At 36.8% G+C, this 26,881-nt stretch overlaps 1 protein-coding gene across 3 annotated transcripts in view; it reads right to left on the reverse strand.

The window, feature by feature from the left end:
• The window catches only part of LAMA2 (laminin subunit alpha 2), a 353,391-nt gene that overhangs the window by 249,776 nt on the left and 76,734 nt on the right, over positions 1–26,881 (reverse strand). For all 3 annotated transcript variants that reach the window (XM_021391626.1, XM_021391625.1, XM_021391624.1), the window contains exons 2-4: positions 26,214–26,384; positions 22,270–22,382; positions 3,551–3,793 (exon numbers count right to left, since the gene is read on the reverse strand). In XM_021391626.1, the coding sequence (XP_021247301.1) occupies positions 3,551–3,793; positions 22,270–22,382; positions 26,214–26,384 (527 nt within the window). The remainder of the gene's footprint in view (positions 1–3,550; positions 3,794–22,269; positions 22,383–26,213; positions 26,385–26,881) is intronic.

Genomic DNA, 26,881 nt, shown 5'->3' on the forward strand with positions numbered 1-26,881 from the left:
TTTACAAATTTTTCTCTTAAATCATGAAAGTACTCAAAATAGTTCTATGCAAGTAACTCTTAGTCTACAGCTTGTTTATTCATATGTGACAGAAAAGTTAGGATGACCTGAAGATAAATCCTGTAGTGTTTTCTGTGTGTGTGTGTGTGTGTGTGTGTGGTGTTGTTTGTGTTGTTAGATTGTGTTCAGCCAAGAGAATGCTTGCTGTGCAAAAGCTGACAGTGCTAAAAGCCCAAATTATTTTGCTTAAAATAAACTGATCAATCAAGTCACTGACTAAATTGTTAATTGAAAGTATACATGAAAAGAATATTTTCCTTTTTCTAAGACAGCAAATCTTAAAGTGAGTGAACATAGATTTGGTTTTGGTACTGATTTGCTGACAGTTCCTTCTGCAGTTCATCAAGCTTCCTGAGCAGATGTAAGAATTGTGTGCCTAAATAGCTCAATGTTTTTGAAGGAAAGGTGCTTAACACACATTTCATAACTCCATCAGTCTTACAAATACTCTGTAATATTTGATGCATAGAACAGCAAAAAACGATATGCAAATGTAGTTCCACTGAAAGACAAGGAGCCAAGAAATATCTCCTCCAACACGTTTGCAAGTAAATCCAAATTAGATATGAATTGCTTTATTTTTCATGTTGCATTTTTGAAGAAATGTGAAAGAATTATTCTGTGCTAATGCAGTGTATTTTATACAGCTGTCTATAGCTACACAAACAGCTGAAATTAGTGTTGTACTTGTGAAAGAAATACCGTTTAAAATGTAGGATGATTAACTCATGGAATTCTTCTGGTCACAGTAGAAACAAAGCCTTAGAGTTTTTATTTCAATACGTTCTGTCTTTATTAGGGCAATATCTGAGATAACATGAGAGTTAAGATCAATTTTGGGTGGCTTAAATCATATGTTTTTCATAGACTATGCTTGTACATAACAGTTCCACTCTTCCGCATGGAACTGAACAAATGAATTCTTCCCTCCCCCCCAGGTTTTCTTCCTGTATAAGGAAACCGTTTAGCAGATGCTTACTATTTATTAAGTTCAGAGCAGAATGCCAACCCCAGCACACCAAGACAAGTTGAAAAATGATTAACTGCCCACTTAAGATAGGAATTAACTTCTACTCAAGTCAACATTTCAATTAAAGATATACGCATATATCAAAGATATATACAGAGGTACTGAATAAAGACGCCTTACTGTTCAACTCTGACAACGAAGATTACAAGGAGGCACTGGTTAAACCAAGAGGACCGCAGACTAGTGAAATCCACATCTGTGTGCAAGGATGATAATTACATCATGGATTCATGTCATAGAATCACTTAGGTTAGAAAGAACCTTAAAGACCATCCAGTTCCAAGTCCCTGTCACAGACAGGTTTCTCACCCACTAGATCAGGCTGCCCTGGGCCCCATTCGACCCTGCCTCGAATGTCTCTAGGCATGGGGCATGCACAGCTTCTTTGGGCAACCTGTACCAGTGCCTCACCACCCTCTGAGTGAAAAATGTTTTCCTCACATCTAAACTAAATCTCTCCTATTACAGTTTAGAACTGTTTCCCCTTGCACTATCACTATCTGCATTCAAGTGATACACAAAGTATTTCGAATGTCTTCTCCTAGATGTGCAAGTGATTTCTTGCCTGATTATCTACACAAGCACGCTTTAGACTCAAGCTTACATCTTTTTAAAGTACATCAGGAAAATATTTTCCTTCAAAGCTGTATTACAGCTAACATTAGAAATTGTGAACATAAACATAGAATACATATCTATATCTGGTACTCAAAAATATCTATAACAATTTTGCAAGTGAATGCTTCTTTGCATGTAGAAGAAAAAAGAGAACAAGTTTGTATGTCTTTACTTGGAGATAAACCATTAAAAAAAAGAGCAAAAATTAAACAGAAGGATAAATATTGAGGCTAAAATTTCATACAACATCATTACACATCAAAGAATCTTTAAATAAATATATACATCAGATATAGAACACCTTTAAGTCATAGAATCATTGTATCCTTAGAGTTGGAAAGGTCATCTAGCCCAACCCCCTGCAATGAATAGGGACATCCACAGCAAGATCAGGCTGCCAAGTGCCTAATCCAGCCTCACCTTGAAAGTCTCCAGGGCATCTACCACATCTCCAGGAAACCTGTTCCAGTACCTCATCACTCTCACTGCAAAATACTTTTTCCTTATATATAACATAAATATACCCTTTTTAAGTTTGAAACCATTTCCCCTTATTCTATCACCACAGACCCTGCTGAAGAGTCTGTCCCCTTTTTTCCTGTAGCTCCCCTTTAGATACAGAAAGGCCACTATCAGGTCACCTCGCAGCCTTCTCTTCTCCAGGCAGAATAGCCCCAGCTCTCTCAACCTATCCTCACATGAGAGGTGTTCAATCCCTTGGACCATGTTTGTGGCCCTCCTCTAAACTCGCTCCAACAGGTCTACATCTGTCCTGTACTGAGGACTCCTCATCTGGATGCAGTACTCCAGGTGAGGCCTCACCAGTGCAGAGTAGGGGAGCAGGATCACCTCCCTTGTCCTGCTGGCCATGCTTCTTTTGATGCAACCCAGGATACGGTTGGCTTTCCAAGCTGCAAGGACGCATTGCTGGCTTACATCCAGCTTCCCATCCACCATTACCTCCAGGTCCTTTTCGGCAGGGCTCTGCTCAATTCCGTCATAACCCAGCTTGTATTAACAGTGGATGTTGCCTTGACTCATATGCAAGACCTTGCACTCGGATCTGTTGAACTCACGTTATTTTCTTGAATTATCAACTAATGTGCAAAGCAAGTGCTGGAGAAAACATGCAGTTGTTGGAATTTGGTACATATAGCTTTCCCTGCCTTCATTGTAAGTGGCTGAAATTACTGTATTTTCAGATCCAGTTGTTACATTTGCCTTGTAATTGTATCACAGACCAAGTCCTTTCAATTACAGTTCCTCATTCTCACCTCTATCACATCTTTCCTATTGTTTCAGTTAAATCAAATGACTGGCCCGTGATTCATGTGCCTGGACTCACAATGATTTAGCAGACATCTCTGACAGGAGAAGAAAGAATAGGTACACACAGGGGCAGAGGATCAACTACAATGCAGTAAATTAAACTCTACGTATAATTCTTACCACGTAACATCCTAACTAATACACAGGGACTGAAAGAACAACTCAAAGAAAAGCTAACTTCACTGGGTCCAGGATTTTTCCCAGTATTTTCACCTTAGCTCACAAGTGACACATGAACATATTTTCAGCATCTGGATTTGTCTAAGTACTAATGCCTAGTTCTACCTAATCTCTCTTACCTCTTTGTTTACTTTGTAGAATATTTTTAAGTGTACATCTTACATACTTATGCAGGACCATTGAAAATGTCATTTTTTACGATTGCAAATAGGCTACCTCCCCATTCTTCAAGCTTACTGATAACACTTTCTCTATGCAAGACTGATATTTACCAATTAAGCCAAGTATTTTTGTCTGCCAAATTATCGTGTATGAGATAATAACTGATCTTACCTCTCCATTCTCCAGAGGATGGATTTTAGAATAATAAGAGGTGCATATAACTTCATCATCTTTTACATAGGACGGAGTTCCAGGACGGGGATGAATGTTGTAGCGTGTCAGGCACTCACTATCTGTAATAGCATAATACTGCCATGGCTGATAGTCTACACCATCCAGAGAACGCTCTAATATCCAATTCCCAGGTCGAGGTGAATTAGCTGCTTTCACAATAACATATGCAATCTGGAAAATCTGAGAAAATAGAAAGTGTTAAAATATATGTATAGATGTAATTAAAAACTTACACAAATTTCTTAATACCTATCAAACTAAAAAAAGGAAATATAATAATGTTCACTGGTTTGTTGTTGTTTTTTTTTTTCCCTAAAAAATGCAATATGGTCTCAAATTCCATTGAAAATATTTAACTACAGAAGTAAACTCTCCATTACATTTTCTGGAAAAAGATTTATTGAATTAGGAAAGGATAAACTTTGCAAATAGAATTTCAAAGCACTTTAAATATAATGTAACTTAGTAAGTAATTGCTAAGCTGCAGTTCCAACCATATGGTTGCAAAGCTTATGTTCACATGCTTACAATTTGAATAAATGATTTTGTTTCTGTTTGTGTATTTATACACATATACTTCCTACAATGTTTGAGAGGTACCAAACTGTGTTGCAATTTTATTGCTCTTAAGTAAAAACATAGGTTTAAGCCACTGAAAAGTAATCACATCTGACTGAAATCATTCTATTAAACATTCTTATTTATATCACATGACTCAGCACAGTAGCTATAAATTCTATAGGTAGAGATGCATTAAATATCACTATAAACAGAATGCAGGCATGTAGTCAGTGCTCATTATGGTCCATTTCACACACCTTTTCAATTGATTTATCTAGCTTTATTTCTATTCACAGGTTCTCTGGAATGCAAGGCAATACATTTTAAATTCCAGAAAGATGTACGTTAGTGACACAGTATTCTTTTATTTTAGCCAAGTAACAACTAGATGTTACTGAAGTAAAATTGAAGGTAAGGAGAGGAAGCAACTATTTCCATTAGAACAACAGAAAATACATCATATTTATATTTCTAAGATGCAGCTCTGTGAGTCTGTATAAGAGGACGCCATAATGCATCATGGAAATAACAGTGTTGATATAATACTTAATATTTTAATACTTAATATTCTATGCGTTAGAGAATGTTTTGATGTTGTTGAGCTCATACTTAATATTCTATGCGTTAGAGAATGTTTTGATGTTGTTGAGCTCAGGGCTGGAAATGTTAAGGTTGAATCTGTGTTGGTAAGAATCAGGGCCAACAAGGTGGACATACTGATGGGGGTCTGTTATAGACCGCCTAACCAGCATGAAGAGATGGATGAGGCATTCTATGAGCAGCTGGCAGAAGCTGTGCAACCACCAGCCCTTGTCCTCCTGGGAGACATCAACTTCTCTGATATATGTTAGAAATAAAATCCAGCACAGAGAAAGCAGTTTAGGAGGTTTCCAGAGTCTATGGAAGATACCTTTCTGACGCAGTTGTTCAGAGAGCCTACCAGGGGAGGTGCCCTGTGGGACCTGCTGTTCACAAACAGGGGAGGACTATTGGGATACGTGGAGGTCAGGAGCTGTCTTGGACAAAGCAACCACAAAATGGTGGACTTCTCAATTCTTGGTGAAGTCAGGAGGAGGCTAGCAAAACAGCTACCTTGGACTTCTGGAGAGTGGACTTGGAACTGCTCAGGATATTGGTAGGGAGGGTTCCCTTACTCTTCAGGACTGAATCCCAAAGGGGTCCAGGATTGCTGGTTGCTCCCCAAGAGCAAAACTCCTTGCTAGGGCTTCTATAATGGAGGATTTGCACTTTAGGACATGGTTGACAATAAACTTTTAATCTTAGGTGTGCAGACATTGTTTCTTATATGAAAGCTCTAAAATTTCCAAAGCCACACAAAAGATTCCTTGTTAAATGTTTTTTGGCTACAAGTAATATTTAGCTCTTCAAACTTCTCAGATACTTTGGCTCAGTGAAGCCAAGCAGCATAACTGACAGGAAGTTTTTTGTTTGTGCGCTTTGATATCCTAGGCTATGTAGGAGAGTGAAATTCTTACAACTTGTTTTCAAATTAGAGCTCTATTTTAGTAACTTGTATATTCTGGCATGAAGTCTCATTTCTTACTTTCTTAGATATACTATCTGATTGTAATTTATATAGTATCTTTTCTTCAATTATTTCTCTCATAATTCTTATATGAAACTGCAACAAAATTTTAAAAAGCAGTGGAAAGGAAACAGCAAAGTGCAGGTCACAGTGAAGTGGACATTTTTCTTTATCTAAGCCTGACAAGGAAAAAAGCTCATTAATTTAAGTAAAACAGTATACATGAAGGGTTGTTTTTAACCACTACTGTTACAGTTTTTGGTCTGATTCAGAACACTTTTACTGTCTCAACCTCTCAGAATTCTTGTAGCGATTTCTGCTATCTACAGCCCACTGATTTGTGGTATTCTCTTTTATCTTCATGTCTTATGAAGAAATGAAAGAGAAAAGCTGTCTTGTATAAAACAAAATGATGTCTTGGGCAGAGAAACAGAGCTGGAATTGAATATCAGATTTGTAAAATGTTGGTATACTTTAAAACACTGGCATACTTTTAATGCTATTTGCGGTTAAGGAAGGATGAGCAAACATCAGAAGCACGCACTGGATTATATTCTTAACCTTTTTCACTTAATACTGAGTTGAAGAAAGAATAGGAAGCAAATTCACACTTCTTTGAAGCCTTTTCTTGGGGGGAACAGGCAGAACTTCTAGACATTTAGCCAAAATCAAGACCACAGTTGTCTCAGCTTAAAGTCAGAGCTATACTCACTACTACCCACTCAGCACAAGTCCATGCTTTAATGTGCTTTCTAAAACAAACTGACAAAAAAAACTAGCGAAGATAAACGGACTAAAATTCATTACAATAAATGATGGTTCTTATAGCAAGTCTATGCCATGAATGAAATAAATGGAGAACTCTCTTTTGACAGGTACATGAGTAACTCTTCATTTATTGTGGAACTGATGAGCAAAAACATGTTTTGTTTATTATAATACAGTCAGCTTGGGCTTAGTAGCATGAGAATACTAATACGAGAAAAGTCTAATGTATCACTGAGCTTTGCTGTTTGTTTTCACAATTAAGAAAAAGTGAAACTGCTCTGCTTTCTGAAACCAAATTTCTTAGTAAATAGTAATACTGAGTTTCTATTCCCACAAAGTAATTCATGGAGGATGTACAGTTTACTTTTTAAATAGCATCCGTAAGAAGACACTTGTCAAATAACCTAACAACTGTACAATCTTAGAGCACATCTGGCTTTGTACAAGTCCAGTAATCTGAAGATCAAAGTCCGTTGATACAAATGTGATAATGGAGCAATACCAAGCTGCCTGGTGGCAGTAATAGTCCATTAATGCAGCTGCCAAAGTACAGCTGGTGCTTTTTTTTTTTTTCTACTTACTCTGCTTGCATGACCATAGTGTAATTACGAGAGTGGGAGGGAAACAGTCTAAATAGTCCTTTGAGGTATTATCAAATAATAGACAACATCGTCCTTAAGAAGAAAAACAGAATGAGTCTTGAGTCTCATTTTTGGTTGTAAATGTCTCAGCAGTGAGATCTAGAGAGCACAAATTGTGAAGTACAGTTCCATAAGTTATAGCACCGTATCTTCTTATGAATGCCTCATAAGACATAGAAAAGTGCATCCTGCTACACCAGGTAATTTGCTACACTAACATTATTCAGATAAAGCTGATGTGAATCATTAATCTGCCTAGGGTTAGCTAGTGAAGCAGGAAATCTCATTGTGCCTGACTCCCACCTGCACAAATATTTTAAAAACTAGATCCTTCAGCTAGAAACTGTTCATGCAGGTCAGAAAAACATCAGAAAAATAATAAAGTACCATTCAATTCTATAAAAGATTTTCAGTATTTCCATTTCATTCTTTCAAACAGAGGAAAGTAATACCTTTAAGTGGAATCTTCCATTAGCAATATGGTGTAAAATGTGTCTACCTCTTTACCATATATGCTTGAATATTATTACAGTTCAGAGGTCAAGAAAATATTATATTCTTTATTGAGAAGTGTACAGAATTTGGGCAAGGGTTTGTTTCCTCATAGGGTGTCATAAGTAACTGACAAAATCTGTGGCCCTAAACATCTATAGGTTTATTTAATCTGTCATTTACAAATGCTGTTAGGGATGACAAAGCACTGCGAATACCTGTTGTCCCAGTATGAAATCCATCTAGACATCTCAACCAAAACAGCTCTTTTGGAATATCTTGCAGACTAACAAGAGTTATTGGCTACAGGGTGGTACAACTCATGTACTCTTTCCCACACATCTCTCAATATTTGGATTGTGTCTAACTTAATACTGGATGATTTAAAGGGATTGTATAAGAGGGTGAGACTTACAATGTAATGTTTGGGGAGGGACCAGAGGTGGGGGAAGGGTGAAAACATGGTAGTTGAGAGAGGAATAAGTGCAAGACAGAAGTAAAAGAAGATAAAAATAACTATTTAATGTGAATAGCTATCTGTCTCTCTCCTCTGCCTTGTGGCAGTCTGAACATGAAGACACAGAGCCACAACAGCCTTGCTTTTGGCAGGCTACCCAGTTAAATACTACCCAGCACAACCAGCAGTCAAGCATCACAACTGTTACACAGGTATCATACGTCTCAAGTTAGCTATTATATTTGCCTAGTTTTTCATTTTGTAATAGCCTCTCCTTCTACAGGCTTAAGGTGGGAAATACAAACAAAATGCAACTACTTCTGCTAATGAGCTGAAGTGAAGGCTTTATGAATTTGAGCAACAGCTCTTGTTTTTAAATGACAGCATCAATTCCTTCTGATTCTATATGGTCAGTCATACTTCAGTTTGCTGCTATGGATTATTGCTTTGATGTGGTTTTTTTAAATTATTTGTAACAGAGTAGACAGTTTTGCTGCAATTATCATCAAATGACTGGCTATTTACAAATAACTCTAACTTTCTTATCTTAGCCTAGCATCCAACTCTGAGAGAAAGCCTAATTTAGAAGTGGAGTGGCTCTATAGATTGCTCAGACTACCATCCCTCATTCACTTCTTTCTATCACTGTCCTGAAAGACAATGTTGGTTTCAAATATTCCGCTCATAGTCAGAAATACTGTAATTGAAAGCGTTGGCATAGCAGGATAAAAAGATGCTTAGCAGGATATAGCTAATACCAATTTAGAGAGCTGAGAGGCTCCGTGCCATGATGCAGTTTGCCTTCTAATGACAGTGTCTCTCCTGTTCATCTGAGCTGCTTCCAACAGAAACATTACTACCAGATGGGGAATTTGGGCAGAAAGATGCATACACCTAAGGCCATGGATGTCTTTTTTTCCCCTTAATGTTACAAACAGTTCTAGTTACTATCTTGCAGGGCATCATCTGTCCCAGAAAAAAAAAAAAAACAAAAATAAAAAAACACATAACTAAGAATGTCATGCAAAAAGACAGGATGACAGCACCTTGTGGGAAAAACTGAGGACCCTAGCACACCATACCATATCTTCTAAAGCAAAAAAGGAGGGCCATCTCCAAAGAAAACTCAGCTTTAGAAATTTACTCATTTTCTCACTGGAGAAAAACTGAGTCAATCACATTCAGTTAATACCTCCAAAACTGTTGCTTTCAACATCCATTTTAAAACAGTTTAAAAATTCCTCTTCTTTGAGCAATCTTGGCTTTCTCCTTCCCCTTTATAATATAACTGCTAGAGAGGCTCAGGTTCCTTTAAAATTATGTTCTTCTTGAGAAAAATCAGTCCTTTTTATTAATACCTCACCACTTTTGCTTGTAAGTAAATGACGATTGTAATATATTTTAAAAACAAATGCTATTAGAACAGTGCACTTTATAAAATGTCAAACTGTAATGCTCTCAAGTTGTCCAGCAATTGAACATCTGAGATATATTAAGCCAAACAGGAGTCAGTACCTGTAAAGCTGCTGGCAACATCAGCTTTGTTCTTTGTAATTTTCTCTGTTGGTTTTCTCCATTACTCATTATTCAGCTGTTTATGAAGGCCTGAAAAAAAAATCTGCTTTCTGTCGACCATATTTTCTGCTCATCATTGAGCTACTGCATGCCAGAACTGAAGGCTAAAATCAGCCATTTCTTTTCACAGTGCTTTTAAATAGCAGCAGAAAGCAATTCCCTTTTACTTCATTTCCTAAGGCTAATCACTTATTTCCATAGAGAGACACAATGGTGAAGAAAGGAAAATTGATGGAAATGGCAAGATTCAAACTTTTAGTCCTCAAACCTAAACAACAGAAGGGAAGGGCAGAAAAGATTATTCTTCTACTTTGATGCTAAAACACTTCACCTTTTATTTTTTTAATTGCTACAAGAACCGATGATTTGCCTGCGTCCAGTAGTGAAATGAGTATCACAGGTAAAAAAGTATTCTTGTTTCCTTCAATGAGCTTTTCATACAGTGTTCTCTTATTAGCTGCATTTCACAGTGACTCGAGTGTTTTTGTTTTTTTTTTGTTCTACTAGCCTGACAAAGATCTATTACCACCAATTCTTAGACCATTTCAAAGTCCAGCAAAGAATAAACCTTGACAGCTAAACAGCTAAAATCTATTGTTAATTTCCTAACTGTCATGGTTTTGTGATTTTCGGTTATTGGTATTCTACATCATAACATCATGTAGTGGATGTACCTGGTTCTCAGAAGAGAAGGACTACTACAGTCCCCATGGCACTTTGCTCCTTTGTTACCATTTTCCAGCCGGAGGGAAAAGATAAAAGCTCGCAGTATAAAAACTTGCAGATCACGAGACCTCATCTCTTTCCCGCCGTCTCTCGTCTTGGCAGCGCCTTGCTCTCCAGCCATCTTACTGTCGGTAGTAGAGTAAGGCCTACCTTGATTTTGGGACATTCTCTCTCTCTGTATTGGATTTATCAGCTTAAATTGTAATTATATTGTATTATAGTGTGTTGTTTTGCATTCCGATATTTTATTTAGTAAATCAGTTTGTTTCTCCTCAGATTGTTGCCGCTGTTCTTTGCTCTCAGGGCCATCTCCTTACCCTTTTCCCTTTTCTGGGGCGTGGGCCCGTGGATCCCCTGTCCCCTTCGTCACGGAACTGGGCCGAACGCCCATAAACCATTGACAATAACCAGTCTCAAATACATCAAATCTTTATGTATTTACTATAATATTTAATATCTTAATATTTCAATATTAGTTTTGCTATCAATAAAACAACTAATGTTGTATTCTTGTATCTAAGAATGTGCTTTTCCTAGAGAACCCTTAATTTTACTATGAAAGTTTTCAGATTTTTTTTTTATACAATAGATAGTTTGCACAGCACTAATTTTATGGATGTGAAATTAAAGATCTGTTATGATTTCTGTACTTTTCTGCACAATGCTAAGTAGTACACAATACCAGTTTTTTAGTGAGGCAACATCTCTTACCCGCTTTTAGGAGGGGGATATTAACATCTGAAACTGCTGTCACACTAGTACATAGCAATTTCTGCATTACTGATGTTTAAACTTTTAAAGCTTCCAAGCTTTAGAGTTGGGAAGGAGTGTTGATCTGCCAGATGGTAGAAAGGCACTACAGAGGGACCTGGACAGACTGGATTGATGGGCCAAGGTAAACTGTATGAGTTTCAACAGGGCCAAGTGTCGGGTCCTGCATTTTGGTCACAACAACCCCAGGCAACCCTACAGGCTTGGGTAGAAGTGGCTGGAAAGCTGACTGACGGAAAGGGACCTTGGTGTGCTGATGGACAGTTGCCTGAATATGAGCCAGCAGTGTGCCCAGGTGGCCAAGGAGGCCAATGGCATCCTGGCTTGTATCAGGAATGGTGTGGTGAGCACGACTAGGGAAGTAATCCTGCCCCTGTACTTGGTGCTGGTGAGTACCTCAAGTACTGTGTTCAGTTTTGGGCGCCTCAATACAGAAAGGACATTGAGGTGCTGGAGCAGGTCCAAAGAAGGGCAGCAAGGCTTGTGAAGGGCTTAGAGAATATGCCCTATGAGGAGAGACTAAAGGAACTGGGGCTGTTTAGTCTGGGGAGGAGGAAGCTGAGGATGGGAGAGCTTATTGCTGTCTTCAAATACCTGGAAGGTGATTACAGTGACAGCGTGGTTGGTCTCTTCTCACTGGTGACAGGACAAGGGGGAATGGCCTCAAGCTGTGCCAGGGGAGGTTTAGGTTGGATATAAGGAAAAACTTCTTTACAGAAAGGCTTGTTAACCACTGGAATAGGCTCTCCAGGGAAGTGGCTGAGTCACTATCCCCAGACGTGTTTAAAAGCCATTTGGATGTGGTGCTCAGGGACATGATTTAGTAGTGGGTTGTTAGAGTTAGGGTAGTATGGTTAGGTTGCAGTTGGACTTGATGACCTTGAAGGTCTTTTCCAACCTGAGTAATTCTATGATTCCCTGCTGAAATTGTAGCAAGGCTGGTACTTCGAGAGGTCTCTGGCAAACAACATGCTAATATATGATAACAGGCATCATCTTGAGGGCCTAGGGTATTGATTGTAAGTACTTTGAACTTAGATCATTAATCCAAGTACGAAATAGGCATATAATAATTTATACCCATTCCCTTAACAAGGTAAAATCTTCTGTCCATCTCAGATTAGAAATATTGTACACTACAAACTTCTTGAAAAATGGGAACATGAATTAAGCAGTGACTTAAACTTCATATCAAAAATAGTGACGTCCCAAAAGCTTAAAATATTTTAGAAAACTATATTTTATTTGATTTTTTTCCACTTTATATTCTATGTTTCCTTTATTTAATTAAAAATCTCAGTGGTTAAAAAGATTTAAATTCTGGCAGCATTGCATAGAATCATAGAATGGCCTGGGTTGAAAGGACCTCAAAAATCATCTAGTTTCTAACCCCCTGCCATGGGCAGGCTCACCAACCACTAGACCAGGCTGCCCAGAGCCACATCTAGCTTTGCCTTGAAAGTTCAGTAAACTCTGGAAACATCAAATACTTGCACAGATAAAGAAGTAAACTGAAAGGAAATGAGATTATAGCTCTGATGCCCTGATCAAAGTGTATCCAAGTTCAGTTTTCACTTTTGCTTTTAGTTCTTAACATATATACATATACACATACACACGTATACCCTGATATCTGCTTTAGATATGGATACGTTGCTGTTTGGCAGAGCATGGCAATATATGAAACATGCGAAGTGAATAGTTTCAGGATTGTAAAAAATCTCCTTGTACAATAATAATTTATTAATGATATTTAGACAAAACAATATTTTAGGACATAAAACCAAGAGAATTGTTTATCTTCAACATGAAGTGATAAATTCTGTGTAAGTACAGAACAAATCTCAATTCTGCCATGCTGGAAAGATCCAGTACATACCCTTCTCTAATTCTGTTCAGTCACTTATTCCACATTAGTCCAAATCAAACAAATACATAAATTGACTGCTTTTACTGACTACCTAAACTACGCCACTGATATGTGAGCCTTTAAGTGCTTCTACACAGCACGTACCCTGCTGCACATAGACTTCACACTGAAGAGAGAAAATAATTTTGCCATGAATAGATTTTTTTTTTTTAACATGGTAAAAGGAATACATTTAGATTTGTGTTCATTGTTCAGTGAAGAAGGAATGACTATGCAGGCCCAAGACCTATTTAAGCATCTCCATTATTATCGTTATTAATTTTTCTTAGGAATTTTAGACCCACCAATAAATCAAGACCATTGCGTACATGAGGAAAAACTACTGGCAAGTCAAATTCAATGCTCTTGAGCAAGTTCTGACCTAATGTGCACATTAAATGCAGCAGTATTTTTCCCCTCTGCCCTATGCCAATATCTGAACAAATACTTCTACAATCTACTAGGTGAATCAAAGGGCAATGAAAACAAACTTTAGCATATTTCATCAAATCATTATACCAATATTAGCACAAAGCTTTTAAGTACAACATAGCACTTGTACGACAAAGTGCCAGGAGTTAGATCTACTCCCCAAGATCTTAACTCTCACACAGAAAACAGACCAAAAATAAGAAAGGTTGTGAATTTCCTAATTTAACACTTACTCAGCGTCCCTCCTTTTACCACAGTTCTCATCAGGTGTAACAAAAAATCTTGCCCATCTTGCAAAACAGACTTTATATTTTAATAACTCTGAAAACAGGTGGGCAAAACAGCAGCACTATTTGATGACAATCACTATAGGCTGCAAAACTCATCTTTTAAGTTTAGCTTTTAAAAAATTCATTGTGAACTTTCACTAATAACATATTTCTCCAGTAAACAGCACAATTTGTTCAAGACTGAGTCTCCTATGATCCTGTCATATATTGTGTCACCAGTCCCCCAGACCCTGACTTTATTTAGTATCAAAATCACCAATAGTACAAAACCCCACATTCATGACAGAATATACATGAACCACTCAGGATTTAAACATTATAACAATGTTTAAGAACTACATCTTGAAACTCTTTGCCCAATAGATGAAAAGATGAACAGCTCTCCCGGTAACAGCAGAAGTTACACAGAAAACAACATTTGTATATTTATTGTAGTCACCTAAGGAGAAGGTGAGGCAAGTAATCTCAAAGAAAAAACAAATTCTTGAACTTTCTAAATATGTTTGTTAGTGTGTATTATGATGTGAAGCTGAAAGGAATTGCTTACTCAATAATCTTTCTGACCAACAACAAAAAAATAAAGTTAGAATCTGATTTAGTGAGGAGCATTAGAAAAAAAAAAATGGGCAAAATAATCCCGTGGAGATTGATTGATAAAACTACTCAGCCTAGACAGCAGCACTGTATTTGTGGTGAGAAATCAGAGGTGATTTTTCGGGACTAAAATGGCTTCTTAAAATTTCAGAACATGCTGAAAAGTACTCCTTCCAAATATTACTGCATTACCCAGGAAAAACTTTCTTTTTTTTCTCTGCAGGAGAGTCAGCTGGCAGTACTTTACAAACACTTGTTTATTAGAACATCTGAAAGCTGAATGCAGCAGATCCTACTGAGTGACAGCTGGCACAACTATGCACACATGACACTTAGCTAAGGACAAAGGTCACTCATTTTTATTTAGACTTTTGCCTTAAGTGATGTGAATATGTAAAAATATTTATTCTGTGACAATAACTGAAGCCTCAATGGCATCTGTCACTGGAGTCACACACTGTTAGAGCATGTACTGTGTTGAGTGTGTTCTCTGCTTCCCAAAAAGCCTGGTGGAAAGTGACACAATGTAAAGTACACTTGCAAACTTGTATAAACCAGGTAGTTATTAAAAACATTCACTGTGATGTCAAAATATCTACTGCAGGCCTGTTTGTTTTCACAGTTATTAATAATTATGTTTTCTAGGTAAGTTTACAAGAAATAATTACTGATATTTATGCATTTTTTCCTTCTTTTTTATTTACTGTTTTGTTTGTTGTTGTTTTTTTCAAAATATTTCATCATAAACTATCTTACAATTCATTAGCTTCACTTTGGTTAAAAAGAATACCTGGAGGGTAAAGTACACTTCATCCTATGATCATTGCATTACCAACTAATTATGGGACTAAAGAAATGAAAGGAGTTACTAGAAAAAAAATCAATCAGATTTACAGCTAACATGGAACTACATGCATAAAAATTGGCTAGGGACTTTAATAAAATAGAACAGATATCATTCTTTTGCATTGGTTTCACATTCTCATTTTCATAGTTTTAGCTGCATCTTTTGTTTAGGACTCTCACTTCAACTGTCCATTACCACTTAGGTATGACTGAGCCAGAGAACTGGGCTTATGACTTTGTTGTTGTTGCTGCTGAGAAGAGTAATTAAATGCTTTGTATCCTCAAACATTTACATTACTTTAAAATAGAATGATTCATGTGCCAGAAACACCAAAAGCAAATGTTAAATGTGGGATTACAACTCCATTTTGCAGGCATGGACTGTAACTCATCATTCCTAAATCTCACAGATCAGTGTTTTATACTTCCGAGCTTTATCATCAGCTGAAGCCAGCAGAGTGCCAGCTACTCCAGCAAGAGGCAGGACTGCTTTCGCACTACCTCCAGAAATTTGTGCTTGGCCCTCCCTCCCACTGGCATAAAATTCTCACAGAAGGAGCAAAACTAGAAAATTAATCTGGCAGAAATCCAACCCCCCCCCCCCCTACACACACACACTCAAAAAAGTAAAGCAAAAAAATCACATAAGACAAGACTAGTTTTCAGTATCAAGATACTGATCTGGTTCAGTGCCTAGTGCCAGACCAAGGGAGATAGGAACGGTTAATCTGTTTAGAGAGAGATGAATGAGAAATCATAACCATGAAACTGCGGTATTGTTGTCTGAACAGGCTTTGCTTCTGTTTACGCTTCTTTCCTTAGAGAAATATTTTTTGAGAAGATGTACGAAACAGACTAACTTTTGTTGGTGAGAAGTCAAAACTTAGACCAATTTTCATTTCCATTAAATTACATTTTGGCTTGGGGACATTTAAAGCACATAACTGTAGTGAAAGAGAAAGAGAAAATACTAACTGAAAACCTAAGCAAAATCTTTGGATGCATACACAAATTCAACACAGAAACAAGAACTGCTACTTAATTTTCCTAATCTGGAGAGAGTATGCTTCCAATTTAAAACCACTGTCCTGTCTCCATCTTTCTTGTAACCACCCTTTATAAAATAAAATGTAATTAACCTTATGTTTATTCCTTTAGCTATTCTGATACTTGATATCAGAAGTCCTTAATAGAAAGTTAGCTATAACTCCATTCTACATCCCAGAAAACATATATGATCTTTGACAGCAGAGAACAAAGATCTCCTAGTCATACACATATTCCCTATACCATTGCATATAGGATGTATACACAATGTGTAAAGGCTACTTTAATCTGGGTGTATTGCACTACATGGTCTGATTCCTCAGCCACTAAGCTTTGTGGGCTTAGTTAAAATAAAAAACAATCTTGTATTAAATGATCTGGATAATGTTTTGCATCAAGGGAACTGAAATACCTTATCATCCAGTGTGCCTTGTATTTCACTCTGGCTGCAAGAATGACTGCAGTTATTCACTAAAGGATGAGTTCAATTCATTCTAATTGCGAGGTTCAACTGCAGAGTTGATATATATAATATATATACAATATATATAATATATATATATACAAAGCATTCTACCAGTCTTGTGCCAGACCGTAGGGATGTGGTTCTAGAAGTCAGAATCAAGCCCCAACTTTTAAGTGGTCAAGACTTAAAAACTTTGTTATTTCTTCTTCAAGGCTAGAGAGAGAAGGCAGCATTACTTTTGAGGTTACCGAAGTACTCCAAGCCAATCCCTCTCACAGCCATATTTTTGTAACCCTCTGCAGTAAAATACTAGAAAGGAGAGGGAAGAAGTAAGAGGGGAGAGGGCTAAAAGTGAGCACAGAAATGGTGATGACTATAAGAATTTAATTGCTCACGTACTCTTTCATTAGAAACATCCATTACTTTAATTAAAGATATTAGAAACAGGTAGCCTTAGTCTAGCCACATATCTGGGCAACCTCTTCAACATGGTTCTGCAAGACAGTGCTTGTCATGTTTGCATCAAGTTATCCTTAGCAGTAGAGATCACATGCTTGTTTGCCATGTGACAGTGATGAACTCAGAAACAGAGAAGTACTCTCCCAAGAAATCTGGCTAATGTATTGCATCAAGGGAACTGACAGGTGAAAATAACATTTCCTTCAAACAGCTATCAACACAGCAGTTATACTGGCAAAGCTAAAGAGCAAGTGACAAGTAAGGTTCCACAGCAAGGTTTCTTCACAGAAGCTTTCTCGTCTCTCATACTTCCCTCTTCCCCCAACACAGGTTAGTAGCATTGCTTTAAAACATGGGGGAAATTGGAGCATGTAGCATCTGATAGACTGAAGATAAAATCTAGACTCTGTTCAGACAGAACTTGCAATGATACATCCATGCTTGCTCTTTAGCTCAGATAAGCAGCATGCTTTTGATGTGAATCTTCCAACTGCCCCTATTTAGCATACTTTGATTGACATCGTAAATATATCTTGATACTCTCACAAACAGGATTCTTTTCAGGAAAAAAACATGCTTAGAAACATAACTCTTTCATTTTAGCTGCTAACGGACATTCAGCCCGTGATTCAGAACAGCGTTAGTTCAAAGTCCTGGCAAGTGAGCTAGGTCACCAGCAGCAAACAAAAACAAGCCCTCACTGAAATCCGCTTCCCTCCTTCTCCATGACACACTATTTGCTAACACAGAGCAACTGAAGCATCAACGTCCATATTTTTCCCTCAGTTGGTATCGAGTTTTACCCAAATATTCCTATTATAGATCAACACTTCATAGTATGTATGGTGGTTCTCCACATAGCACTACATGAGTAAACACACTGTGTACTTAATGCAACCAAAAATTCAATATCTAAAAACAATTTAAAAAAAGATAAACCAAGAATTTTGAACCACAGTATCAAAGTGCTGTATTACAGAACCCATCATACATGCAATATCCAAAACTTAGCTGTGAAATATCACTCTGAAGAGTAATCATAATCATAATGCTACTCTGAGTCCTAACCTGTTAGTTTTCTGTACAAAGTTGAATCTCACAGTTCCCTAGTTCTATCACTTATGTCTTTTGCAACAGAACTTAGTTATACAATCTGAATATAGAAAGTACAAGCAAGCACTCAGTTTGGCAATTCTTTTCCTGAGCATTATCCTTATTAAGGATAAGTGATATATGCTTATCTGCATATCAGTGTGTATTTTTCCAGTCATGAACATTAAAGTGAATCAAAGAAATTATTCAAAATCAATCCTCCATGAAAATTATATTTGAACAAGACAGAATTACAAAATAGAACTTAGCATTTACAGAATATTGCTGTCTACTTCACATAAATGCTTCTCAAAATGCTTTTGAGTGGGTCAAGCATTCTTCTCCTACTTCCTGTTACTCAGTTCTACAAATAGTTTAAGACATTTTACTTTACAAAGTATAACATGCTACTCCGATAGTAAAGTCCAAACTTATATTCTAAAAAGGAGTGGAAAGAGGAAGTGGAACTGCAGTGATTTCTACACAGAAGCAGAACACAACTTGTTAGACTCCTTGCTCTCTTCATGTGAAAGAGAGCAGTCTTTTTACAGAGAGAGCAACTATACAGCTTAATCAGTGATTCCTGCTCTTGCACCTGATCTTATGAGGCTCTGAGGAGTGTCAACTACTTTTTCTTTAGAAAAATATCCATGGAAAGGATTTCCCGGTCACTGAACTGTTCCTCCACAATCTCGGTCAATTAAGACATACTTACTACTTCCAGCAGTTACTACCAGAGAATTAAAGCCTGACCACAATTCCCCACAATATCAGGGAATTCGTTAATGAAAGTGTCCTGTTGCGTGTAAAAATCAAACAGATGGGCTGACCACCTCAGTTCAAACTGCCAGCTGGTTTTCCTGTATCTTCAACTAAAGAATGAATTCACTGAAATCATGAAACTGAGGATTTCAGACAATATGAACACACAGAATACCTTAACCCTGGAAGTCCAATAATTTCTGTTTTGTCACCTTCCTCTTCTGTACTTTTTGAATGAGCATAGCTTTTCAAAAGGGGCACATTTAAATTGAAAGCTTACTTTCTGTGCTGTGAACATTGCATTCACCTAAACTGAGTTAGTTTTGTTGCACATGAACCCATAATTCATAAAGCCAAACCCACAAACCCTACAAACATGTTTACCCTTTGCTGCTTTTCCACATGATGAGGTAACAAAGCAGCTACACATAGTTTAAGAGTTATCAAAGTGGACTTCAAAGCCTCAGGATGTCTGCTGAAGGAATCAAGGGAACAGATCATCTGCTTATCTCTGCCTCCTGTAAGGACACTGAAAGAAACAGAAGGATCCAGTCTAAAAACACTAGGCTTCATGGCTAACGCCACCACCAAAACTTTGGTTTTTTGCCACTGAAATGGCCTACATAGCTTGCAGTCACCAGACGGATTTCACCTCTCTTATAGTGAGATGAGGGTTCCTGGGGAAAAGCTAGCAGTGCTCATTGGCAGGGCTTTAAATTAGGTTTGAAAGGGAAGGAGGGTGACAATGAGCCTGCCATAATAAGGTGTAGGATAGCACAGATAGGTTAGAGGGTGGCTAGAAGGGACCCTCTATCTGCTACCCTGAGATGTGCTGGCAACACTGCAGCCCACTTGAAATCCTACAACGAGCCAGGGACAACTGAGATAATATAAGAATGTAACAGGCAAACTCAATGGAAATCACAGAATCATAGAATGGCTTGGGTTGAAAGGGACCACGAGGATCATCAAGTTCCAATCCCCTCACGTTTCTTAATGAAAATAATGAAAGGCAAGTAAACTTCAACATACTTCTTGCTATATTTGGGGGAGAAAAGCCCTTGTGCTCTGTTCATGCAAGATTCAAGTAAACATACCTGCCTAACTACACAGGCTACTCACACCATAAAGAGAGTGCCAGACAGCAGAGTCTTATCTGACTTTTTTGACAAACCCAGGAACCTCACCACTGTTCCTCTCATGTTTCAGCCAGTACAACAGAATGGGTTTAAGAAAAGGCATCAGTAATAGTCCTGCAAAAGGACCACCAAGCTTTCTTGGAACAATAAGCAAATGAGTAAGGGGAAAAAAAAAATGAATGCAGGCTCATACTTAAGCCTCGTCTCACTTAAAAACAACCACACACAATAGAACAAAACCACAAAACAGAGTGCAGTATTCTCAGAGTGCTGCCATACGACATACAAAGAAGCTTATTAATACATTAGAACACTTTGTACTTTTTCTTCAACATGCCACTGGTGCTGTAGTTACAAGCTTTGAGTATACTAGAAATAAACCAAATGTTATGTTATATGTGAATTTATTAAAAACATCTAGATATTAACACAAACAGGAATAAAACAACAAGCAAAAAACATACAGAAGTAAAACTCCAGATTAGCAGATCTGGCCTAAGAAACTATACAAGTAAGAACCACTACAGTGATGAAAAACAAAGACACTAACTTAGTTCTAACGATAGAGCTACTTGTGTATTAATAGATCGGAGCCAACGAGAGTCCCTTGCTCTATGGGAAAACTTAACTTTGAAAGTTTGAGAGGCATTTCAGAAGTAACTTGCTAATTTACAGAAACTTAAAATCCGACTTCCATTTAAAAGTTTAATTCTGCTGACTGAAACAGAAATGAGCATTAAATATTTTTTACGGATACAAGGCCAAGGACACAGATGTAGGGCTTCTCTTTTTGTAATAACAAGTGCTCCAAAGCCAGAATGCAAATAATTCTTTCAGGATTCAAATGAAGTAGTGAAGAGACCTTCAAATGCTTCACTACCCCAGATTCAAGGTACTTACTAAAACTTTTACTATCAGATCATTTGGACGACAGTTTGTTTTCAAGAAATAAAAGGCAAAACTAAAAATTCAAGAATTAAATCTTGCTGAAGTTCTGAGTTCCAGACTAAGTTAAGACTACCATCTCTTGCAACAAAATTTTATGCCTGCATGCCCATAAATATCTCTGTACAACACCTTTGATTTCATTTTATTTTCTATCAAGCCGTGCTTTATTTAAGCCTCTCTAGTAATCAGCTATTATTCTCTTTGGAACAGGTAAACCACTACTAATAAGCCAAAGCAGAAAATTGATCTCAGTGAATAAATCACAAAGAAGTGGAAGCTGGGAAGGGCCTCAACTTTTCTCTTAAAACCTGGAAAACAGACAATGTTTTCAGTGTCTTGTTACAGTTGCACACAAATAGGGGCCAGTCACAGAACAGAGAAGAATTTAAGGGGAAAAAGAGAGATTACTTTGTTATCTAGTCGACTAAGTACAAAGTGGTAAGGTTTAATAACATGGGGATTGACTTTGGTACCAGATAATTGTTCTGTATTAATCTTTACATAAAGAAAATAGAATTATTTTCCTTCAGCCCTCAAATCCACTTCATAAATCCCTGGTATTTATATAGCATTTTTGTAAGCTTCAAATAACTTCATTCTGTATGGTTATAGCTGTCAAGAAAGAGTTCAGTGAAAAAAGGTAATATAAAGACCTCTTTAACTCCTCCCCTTTGCTCTTCAAACTGTCCCTTAAAATATCCCACCACGTGTGCATATACCCTTGGTAGAGCTGAAGTACTGTTGAGTACATAGCACTTTATTGCTCTATGTTGCTTAAACAGTAAACAACATTAGTCAAAATTAAGTTTCAGAGGAATATTCATGAGCAAAAATATCTTAATCGACTTTATAGGTCAAAACCTATATGATGTTATGCTGAAAATGAGAAGGTTCTATTTAATTTTTTTTAAATGACTTCCAAAAATATATTAGCTAATATTTTTAATTTGGTACATCATGTTACAGAAAATAAGTCAGTCAGCATTACCCAGATAAATGACAAAAAGCTATAGGAGAAGCCAAGTGTGTCTTCATAATATCAAAGAAACACAGAGCAAAGAAGAAAGTAAAAACTGGTGAACTTCTGTGCAAAAAAGAAATTGCTTCTAGAAACAAGCAAACAGAGTAAGTCTACCTGTTGGAGGTCCAATGTAATAGTCACGTAATGATATTCTATTCCATTCTGGATACTAGGGCTTTGCCACCAAGTGTTCTTGCCATCAATTGCATTTGTTATCGGATGCCGTTCTGTTAGAGCAACATAAATATGTCAGTACATTTAAGAATAATCAGAAGATTTACATGGTCTTAGGCCTAAATTCTAGATTAAAATATGATCACAGAACAAATGAGGTAGCACATTAAAATAAAACAGGAAACTACTACCTCTTTTTCTCTTGGAGCGCAGCTCTATGCGTATTACTGGAATACTAAGTTAATATTAGTTCTTTGATCTTGATTAGCATCACAAAGATCGCTTAAATACAATTGGAAGCTCTCCTGACTCTATAGGAAATAGAAGTTTCTAAATCACATGGTGTTAATATTTTGTACAATCTTCTGAAGTTTCAAGTACTGTGAAGTCTCAAATGCCATAACAAGCAACAAATCAGGAACTTGAGATCCACTGTGCAGAGAAAGCAGAGATTAGAGTAATAATGGCACTTGTATTTCTAAGCACACGACAGTAATTTAGAAATCATAACTTATGAATCATCTCATCTGTAGATACACAATATATTTCCCAACTGGAAAACTGTCTTACTCATACATGTCTACAAAGATGACTAAAAGATTTATAAACTACTCATGTCAAAGCCCAAGATGCATTTCTTTTTATGTCCCCATACTGTGCTGCAGTGTCCCAAATAAATCTCAAATAATTGGGATAAAAGTTTATTAACAGAATAGAATTAGTCTTAGATTTCCAGATTTACTAAGTTACTTAAGCTGATAAAAATACCACACTGTTCCATGTTACTTTTTAATGTCCAAATCATGATTCTCACCTATATTAACTGGAGAATATTAAAGCCTCAATTTTAAAAGCTAAAAGAATCTGATGTATTTTGAAGTCCTTAATTACCTACAGCAAGCCTGCACATCATGGTTAAAAATAATCCAAAGGTAATCAAATACAATGGGTGTGCAGATTCTGTCTGCAAGAATGTAACGAGGTTGGAAAAATCTTACCCATTTCATAATGGACAGATTTCTCAAGACAGGTTTACAGCATATAAAACTGGAATATGCTTCATTACTAGCTCATCCAAGGATTCAAAAAAAATTATTCATGAACCAATTAATTTACTTGTTATTCTAAAGAATATTTAAATCAAACAGTCAGATTGATAGTCTTTCTGTCTCTATTTTCTTGCTACATCAGCCACCTGTGGAGAACAGGAACCTTATCTCATTAAGGAAAACTAGAATGCATAAACATTTGAGGAAGTAAGTAAAGGCATAAGCCTCCAAAATTGAAAATGTAAAAAAAATATAATTTAAAAATCAAATTATTCAATGGCATCAGTGAACACCAATACTGGTGTTACAAGTGGTGTTAATAGCATTATCGCTTTATGATAAAAAGAAAAAACACACTTGACATGTTGTCAATTCTTACAGGTCTGATCATATTCACAAACCTTAGCTTTAAATGGGAACTAGCAAAATCCACCTGTAAATCAAACTCAGAGACCCTCAGTGACTGTGACAAACTGTCCAATTGGAAATTTTGATGCAAGTCTCTTCAGGAGAAATTGATAATAAAGATTAACTACGAGAAGGACAGTTGGGAGATGAAGAACAATTAGCCGTAATTATCATTATGAAAGTTTAATCATAATTAATTTGAAAACACTGATTAATTGCCTACATATTTTACTTATTTGAAAGGAAAGGAAAATAATACTGTATTTGCAAAATGAACTGGACTGCAAATACAGTTCAAGGACATGTGATTAGCCAGGGAATTTGTGTTCATTTCCTAGAACAGTAATTAAGGGGAGACACTCCAGATTTGCACATCCCAGGGAGATCATTTAAAGCCTGGTTATATTACATGGTTCTCCTATTAACAAGCTATCTCTGTTTAAATAAAATACTTCCTTCTGCCAAATGAACATTTAAAAACCTTGAAATGAAATGATGTTGGCAGCAAAAAAAACAGTTATTCTGAAGTCAGGCAGACTCAAGTTACGAATGCAAGGTATGAATGAGGCGAAACACAAATTATTGAAATAGGGTATATATGATGAGCGTGCATGTCCAAATGCACTTCTATTAAAAAAAAGGACAGAATCTATTGCATGGTGCTTCTACCAGCTAAAATACTGCCAAAACACCTTAAATCTTCTCTGAGTGACACCCACTACTATTATGTAACATGTTATTTGAATGCTGCAATTCAATTGTCTGATCTTTCCAGAGAAGGCAGCATTTACTACAATTAAAGATGTCAAAATATGAAAAACAGTCTTGCAGAAAAAGAGCATACTGAAACTGTGTTCAGACAAAACTAGTCATCTATACTAGGGCAATTATAACGAGCTTTGCTAATACAAGATGGGAAGCAAATGGATAGATTACCATCTAGAGGGAAAGCATCAGGAGTTAGTAATGGCCAACTAGCTAAATATCTCTCAGTGCTATTAAACTATTAAAAAGGTGACCTAAGTTATACGTATAGAGGAATATGATCTGCTTATTTGGATCTCTCTGCAGTGCTGGTAAGAGTTCAAGTGAATTTTTACCAAAATGAAAATATCGAGACAGAACTGCAAGAACTGCAATTTACAGAGTTCTAGATAACACAGTCAATATGGGTGAAGACAGAAAAGGGATAACTAAGTGTAGAAACAAGATAGTAAAAGACTTCTGTCTTTTAGGAGTAAGAGTTTTGGGAATAATCCATTCCCTTTATTGGCTGAGATTACGAAAAAGGTAACTTACTTGAACTTCTGTAGGAAAGATGAAGATTAACTATTAGGAAAACACTTTGTAGTGAGTGAAATAATTCTAGGAAGGGCATAGCTTTCTGGAAAGCTACACCACATATGCTCATTTCATACAGAAACAGAAGATTAGAAGTGTGCTTTCTTTTCCTCACTGTGGTTTTAAACACATGTTTACATGTGTTGTTTTTTTTTCCCTATTAGTTGTAAATATATCTATCTGAGCTAAGTTTTGGAAGCAGAAAAACGGGGAAAAAAGAGATTGCCTCCATGAATCTCTATGCTATGCTTTTTCCAACATTGTTGTTATTCCATTAAATGCTATATCCTAAGTCTCTACAGCCTCTGCTATCTGCAGTGCTGAGATATTCAGAAAAATCTGACATAGTTCCACTAAAGTCACACTGCAAGCTCACATAAAATTACACTAGTATGATTTGTATGATCAAGAATGAAGTTCTCTTATTTATAATCTTCCAAACTAATAATACCTGGTTAGAAACATGCATCTATGGACCTGATGATAAATTTATGTGAAAACTTATTTTGATTGCTGATAGCCTTAAGAAAAGAAGCAATGTTTGCACAGATTGTTTTTAATATTAAAACTTAAAACAAAGAAAAATTGTTTGGCTTGATTGCTTATCTCCTTCTTGCTGGCTCAGTGAAAGTTAATTAGCACCAAGCTAAGAAAAAAACCTCAAATCACAAAAAAACGTAAGTGGAGTTAAGCCCTTCTCTTCCTCCGCTAGCTCAGATTTCAGATGCTGCAGGCTGAAATTTTCAAATTCAGCATGTAGGTATACAGACGGGAGTAATCTGTTTTTCATTAGTGGTCAGCGTATAGCAGAATTCAAAAGCAGCTGTAGATACTTAAATACACTTTGTTTTCTTAAGTCTGAACTCTGGTGCTTCACTTAATATATCTCAGTTAAAAGCTTCAATTAGCAGAGTACACATAACAGATTCGAAATACTAGTGGAAAAGATAGGCATTCATAAGAAGAATGAGATAGATACTTTATGGTAATTAAGCCAATGACATACAGCTTTGTCTGCTAAGTATTTGCAACCATTGTGAGAAGAAGTCAATTTAAAAGGAATAAATGAAAATAGCGCACACTTACGATGTGGAAGCCTACTCCTTTGATCACAAATACGGCACTGAGGGTTCCTTGCCGGCTGTCCAGGAACATGTTCAACAAGTTTGCAGTACATTTCCCGACCCTTTTCTCCACAGGTAGCATTGGTTGTGATGAGAGCGTTAGTAGCCAAGTTCAACACCGCAGGAAACAATCCTGCAAACAAAATGAAACAAAATAATCAACAAAAGCAACATACAAAAAGCCAAAAAATCATAAATGAATCCAGCACCCGTTACGACATCAAGTCAAAAGGCTTTGTTTTCAACAACCTGAGAAGCAATAAAGCACAAAAAATACCAGCAACTTCAGTTTTGAATTCAGAATTTAGATTAAAACCATTATATTGGCTGTTTCTTCCTTATTCTCTTCTAAAATTCAAATTGGTGTCCTCTAGTTTCACCCTAAGCAGCAGGATGCCAGAGGAGAAAATAAAGTATGGAAGCATATAAAGCACCTTCCAGTTATTTTTTTCATAATCAAATCATCATCGACTGCTTACCCAACTGGACTTCAAATCACTGCACACAAACTACTTATGAAAACTCTTTATTACTCTTCTTTTCTACTTATATCCCCATGGTAAATCTTTTACCATGCAGACTGCACTAGTGTTACAGTATGTTTCTGTTCTACTTACGACCTCATAGTCA

The sequence above is a fragment of the Numida meleagris genome, chromosome 3 (assembly GCF_002078875.1).
Source record: "Numida meleagris isolate 19003 breed g44 Domestic line chromosome 3, NumMel1.0, whole genome shotgun sequence".
In the NCBI taxonomy this organism is placed as follows: Eukaryota; Metazoa; Chordata; class Aves; order Galliformes; family Numididae; genus Numida; species Numida meleagris.